Genomic DNA, 6,057 nt, shown 5'->3' with positions numbered 1-6,057 from the left:
ATACATGCACACACACATATATATAATGATTTTTGTCAAAATCAAGCATTTATGTGTATTTGTTAATTATTTAAACTGCTTTTATTGTAATTTTTCTTTTCCTCATTTTACTTCTCATGATAAATTTTACAATTAGGGCTGGGAGACATGGCCAGAAATATTATGACAGTGTTTTTTTTTTTCTTCTCCATGTCATACTATATCAGCATTTATCAAAATATTATTTTACCATTAATATGAAAGGTGATGTTTTCCATGTGTTTGATAGACCATGAGAATGAATGTGTAACTGAATTAGTAATTGAACTGAATTAAATTAAAATGTATAGCCTATACCTAAACATTAAAGTCTTTTAAGGTACATTTTAATTTAGGGCCTTTTAATATGAGTTTTCACAAAGTTTGCTGCTCAACTGCTTTTAGATCTTTGTTTCAGTTGTTTCTGTGATGTACTGAAATATAATTACAAGCACTTCATACGTTTCAAAGGCTTTTATCGACAATTACATGACATTTATGCAAAGAGTCAGTATTTGCAGTGTTGGCCCTTCTTTTTCAGGACCTCTGCAATTCGACTGGGCATGCTCTCAATCAACTTCTGGGCCAAATCCTGACTGATAGCAACCCATTCTTTCATAATCACTTCTTGGAGTTTGTCAGAATTAGTGGGTTTTTGTTTGTCCACCCGCCTCTTGAGGATTGACCACAAGTTTTAAGATCTGGGGAGTTTCCAGGCCATGGACCCAAAATGTCAACGTTTTGGTCCCCGAGCCACTTAGTTATCACTTTTGCCTTATGGCACGGTGCTCCATCGTGCTGGAAAATGCATTGTTCTTCACCAAACTGTTGTTGGATTGTTGGAAGAAGTTGCTGTTGGAGGGTGTTTTGGTACCATTCTTTATTCATGGCTGTGTTTTTGGGCAAAATTGTGAGTGAGCCCACTCCCTTGGATGAGAAGCAACCCCACACATTAGTGGTCTCAGGATGCTTTACTGTTGGCATGACACAGTACTGATGGTAGATTCTTCTTCGGACAAGCCTTTTTCCAGATGCCCCAAACAATCGCAAAGAGGCTTCATCGAATATGACTTTGCCCCAGTCCTCAGCAGTCCATTCGCCATACTTTTTGCAGAAGATCAATCTGTCCCTGATGTTTTTTTGTTTGTTTTTTTTGAGAGAAGTGGCTTCTTTGCTGCCCTTCTTGACACCAGGCCATCTTCCAAAAGTCTTGGCCTCACTGTACGTGCAGATGCGCTCACACCTGCCTGCTGCCATTCCTGAGCAAGCTCTGCATTGGTGGCACTCCGATCCCGCAGCTGAATCCTCTTTAGGAGACCATCCTGGCGCTTGCTGGACTTTCTTGGATGCCCTGAAGCCTTGTTAACAATGCAGTGGAAGTTTTTTTTTCGGGATTAAGTTAATTTTCATGGCAAAGAAGGACTATGCAATTCATCTGATCACTCTTCATAACAATCTGGAGTATATGCAAATTGCTATTATAAAAACTTAAGCAGCAACTTTTCCTATTTCCAATATTTATGTAATTCTCAAAACTTTTGGCCACGACTGTAGGGTAGCATTGCATCGCTGCTGTGTTCACACTGCAAGATGCATCGGTGACAGGAGGTTTCACACTGCATGACTTTACAATAGGAAGAATCGCCGACAACTTTGTCCCGGTCAGCAAATTAAGTCTCACAACCAAACATGCGAGAAGAAACATGGAAACAACGCTAGGTCACGCTTGCAAGACCGGAGTTCTCCCGTGAGACTGTGATTATTATTAAAAATGGTAGCCCGAAAGAAGCATTCACATACAAATTGCATCTGCACTCATTTGCAGCGAAAAGAAGAAAAAGAAAATAAGCCATTTTTTGAACCGAAGCCATGCTAACTCCTCCCCCAGCTTTCAGCTGGCCTGGATATTGCTCTCTCATTGGCTGTAGGTAATCACTGATGTTGTTTTCAGTCAGAACACATTTCACATGGCATGATTTTGAATCGCCGACAGGTCCAGATATTTAGCATGCCAAATATCTCACCGGTGTCGGCGACTCGTCTGCGATTTTCTCAGATCGCGTCTTTGATGGTTCACAATGTGTGATTGTCACTCGCGTGAAGGAGCACCATTTTGCCTGTGATTTCGGGCATTTGTCGGCGATTTCTCAAAACCTGTCGGCGAGTCAAAATCGGGGCTAAAATCATGCAGTCTGAACTCGGCATTAGAGGGCAGTCTAAAATCTCTCAATTGTCTGAGATGGTAGAGGCGCTGCCGGGCCCTTTTCACCACGGTGTTGATGTGGCAGGACCTTGACAGGTCTCGTGTAATGTGTAAACCGAGGTATCTGAAGCTGTCCACTCTCTCCACTGGGCTCTCGTTGAAGACAGGGGTCTGGTAGTTCAATTCCAGCTTAGTACTAAAGTCCACTATCAGCTCCTTTGTCCTACTGACGTTCAGGAGGAGGTTGTTCTGGCACCAGCTCTCCAGATTCCTAATCTCCTCCATGTAGGCCATCTCATCATTGTTAGAGATCAGGCCCACCACAACGGTGTCGTCAGCAAACTTGATGATGGTGGTGGAGATGGTAGTGGCTACGAAGCGTAGGTGTACAGTGAGTACAGCAAGTGGCTCAGAACACAACCCTGAGTGGCTCCAGTACTGAGGGTGAGGGACGCTGAGACATGTCTGCCCATCCTTGCTGCCTGTGGTCTGCCAGTTGGGAAGTTGGAGATCCACTGACACGTGGATGGGCTGAGTCCTAGGTGTTCCAGCTTCATGGTGAGTGTGGATGGAATTATAGTGTTAAATGCAGAGCTGTAATCGACAAAGAGCATTTTAACATAATTCCTCTTTCTGGTGTCCAGGTGTGTGAGTGATGTATGGAGGAGGTGAGAGATGGCATCATCTGTAGAGTGGTTCGGGAAATATGCAAACTGCAGTGGATCCAGTGTGTCAGGGAGTGAAGAAATGATGAAGTCTCTAACCAGCCGTTCAAAGCACTTCATCATTACTGAGGTCAGAGCTACAGGGCGATAATCATTGAGGGAAGCTGGATGGGGTTTCTTTGGGACAGGAACAATGGTGGACTCTTTAAAGCATGTAGGAATTATTGACTAAGATACGGAGAGGTTGAATATTTCAGTGAACACAGGTGCTAGCTGGTCTGCACAGGCTCTGAGTACTCAACCTGAGATGCCGTCTGGTCCTGCTGCTTTCCTGGTGTTTACTCTCCTGAAGGCTCTCCTCACATCATGCTCGGAGATGATGAATGCGTTTCTGGTGTTGGCATTGTCTTTGTTATATTTGGTATAACATATATTAGTATCTTGACAACAATGAAACTGTAGCAATTAAACCACCATCAACATGCTTAAAAACTCTGTAAATCCAGATAGAAGATGAAATTATTTGATGGGGGCGGCGAGGGACCTGAATCATGGGTGGGGTGGGCGCTGGCCCAAAAAAGGTTGAGAACCACTGCTGCATTACCAAAAAATAAACACGTAATATTATTATTAACTGCACTTATTATCGCAAAACAGTAGTAATTTTATGATTAAACTATCCCTAGCACCACCAAATCTGCTTCAGGTGTCTCAACTAAATAAATTGTGAGAATTGTTTAACTTTTATGTTCACATTTCCCAGCTTTTTACAAGTTACTGAAAATGAACCATTTTCCTTTTGTTTCAGAGTTGGTTAAAGAAAAAGAGGAGAATGAAGAATCAAGCAAAGTTGAGGAGAATAATTTTGTCGAAACTGGAGAAAAACCTTTGAGTTGCTCTCAAACCAAAAAGCAAAAAATAAAGAAGGGAAGCGCCAAGAAATCTTTCACCTGCACTCAGTGTGGAAAGAGTGTCGCACGCAAAAGAAGTCTTGAGCTTCACATGAGACTTCATACTGGAGAGAAGCCGTTCACTTGTGATCAATGTGGGAAGAGTTTCTCACAATCATCATACCTTAAGAGACACATGAACGTCCACACTGCTGGAGAAAAACCGTATAAGTGTTCACACTGCGACAAGAGATTGAGTCGGTTAGTACATCTGAAAGCACATGAGATGATCCACACTGGAGACAAACCGTATGAGTGTTCACACTGCGACAAGAGATTCAGTTCTTCAGCACATCTGAAAAAGCATGAGATGACCCACACTGGAGTAAAACTGTATAAGTGTTCACACTGTGACAAGAGATTCAGTCTGTTAGGATATCTGAAAACACATGAGAGGACCCACACTGGAGAAAAAACGTATAAGTGTTCACACTGTGACAAGAGATTCAGTCTGTTAGGATATCTGAAAACACATGATAGGATCCACACTGGAGATAAACCGTATGAGTGTTCACACTGTGACAAGAGATTCAGTCGTTCAGCACATCTGAAAACACATGAGATGATCCACACTGGAGTAAAACCATATAAGTGTTTACACTGTGACAAGAGTTTCAATCATTCATCATATCTGAAAACACATGAGAGGATCCACTCTGGAGAGAAACCGTATCACTGTGATGGATGTGAGAGACGTTTCACTCATTTATCTGCACTATACAGACATAAAAAATCATTTCACATATATGGGGAAAATTTTGTATCTTATAAGTGTCCTTTCTAGACATACCCTGTGTTTTGGGCAACAGGTTCTCACTCCCAACTCGTCGCATATTGATGTTTGGTCAGGACCCCTTTGCCATCACATTTTGAGGCACAGGGTACCCCTTAAGCATCATTTTTTGGACATAAAGGATCCTCCACTGCTTTAAATAACAAACTCTTGCCGTCAATAAGCTGGTGTGAAAGGAACTGGGAATTTTATCATCACGATTAAATTATAAATTGGGTAATAATATTGCCATTATTGCATATGTATAGGAGTATTTTTTTTTCGATGCAAGCAGTCACAACTGTTTTATTTATATTACACTATTTACACATTTATGAGCCATAACCCAACTCCTGCCACTAAACATAACCATTTGGCAATAAAACATAGATATAAGACCACAGTCACACTTTATTAAAAAAAAAAGAATATTCCAAGTCTTCCGATGCAAAACGATTGATTTGTGAGAGGAACAGGATTGCCGTCTTCATCCGCCAATAAAGCTCATTCTGTTTGCTGCAGTCCGTGCGCAAATTTAAAAAAATGCAAGACTCCATTCCCCACTGTTGATTTTGATTCTTTAGAGTTAAGTAATGACTTGTTTTCATTCAGTTAACTTTCGTAAATCGACTATCAGCAACGTTTGATCACTAGCAGCCGAGATATGCAGCCATGCAGGTTTTATATGTGACGACCTGTTGTTTTTTATCTGAAACCGCTATTTGTTGTAACTGGGTCCTAATTGATAGATTTGAAAAACTAAATATCTTGTGTACACAGATATGTCTTGAGACAATGCATGTTTATGGAAGAAAGATTGGATGGGGAAAGCTCCAGCTTTGTTTGAATGATCATCTTCAAATCATTCAAATGTGTAACAATGAATAAAGCTATAAAATGTTATCTGGATAAATCTGTTCTAAGCAGTCATTACAAGTTACATGGCAAAGATTACTTAAAGGTTGTATCAGCGATTTCTAGCCTAAAACATAAAGTGTCAATTTCAGCTGACCTTTCTTCACGATCCGCTCGCTGCTTGCCCCATAAATTGTCTGTGAAAAAACCGCGTCTCTCAGGTCAGCCTAGGGTCCGATATATGCCAAAAAAAACAATCGGCACTGCCAACCTTTCCACAGATAAACAAACAGTGTTCCAACCAAGCAGCGTCAGGGGTTTGGTGTTGTGGACTTTCATCCTGGTGCAGGGATGTGAGGGAGGCGGAGTGAAAGTCTTGTGGTCTCAGGCTCCTGGACAGGACCTCGACTGCAATTGCATATTAATTGCCTGGAGTTGCTGGCTGTGCTTCTCGCGCTGCGTCGTTTCCTGCCTGTGCTGCGCCACAACCACGTGCTTGTCCGCACGGACAACACTGCTACCGTAGCGTACACTACCGCCAGGGTGGTCTACTCTCCCGTCGTATGTCACAACTCGCCCGCCATCTGCTGCATG

At 42.0% G+C, this 6,057-nt stretch overlaps 1 protein-coding gene across 1 annotated transcript in view; it reads left to right on the top strand.

Moving 5' to 3' along the window:
• The window catches only part of LOC141342071 (uncharacterized), a 13,179-nt gene extending 8,180 nt beyond the window's left edge, over positions 1 to 4,999 (top strand). The window contains exon 4 of the mRNA XM_073846487.1: positions 3,883 to 4,999. Within this exon, the coding sequence (XP_073702588.1) occupies positions 3,883 to 4,620 (738 nt within the window). The 3' untranslated portion in view covers positions 4,621 to 4,999. The remainder of the gene's footprint in view (positions 1 to 3,882) is intronic.
• The last annotated feature ends 1,058 nt before the right edge of the window (positions 5,000 to 6,057 follow it).

Source organism: Garra rufa, chromosome 1 (assembly GCF_049309525.1).
Source record: "Garra rufa chromosome 1, GarRuf1.0, whole genome shotgun sequence".
NCBI lineage: Eukaryota > Metazoa > Chordata > Actinopteri > Cypriniformes > Cyprinidae > Garra > Garra rufa.
This window is presented reverse-complemented; position numbering and strand designations above follow the sequence as displayed.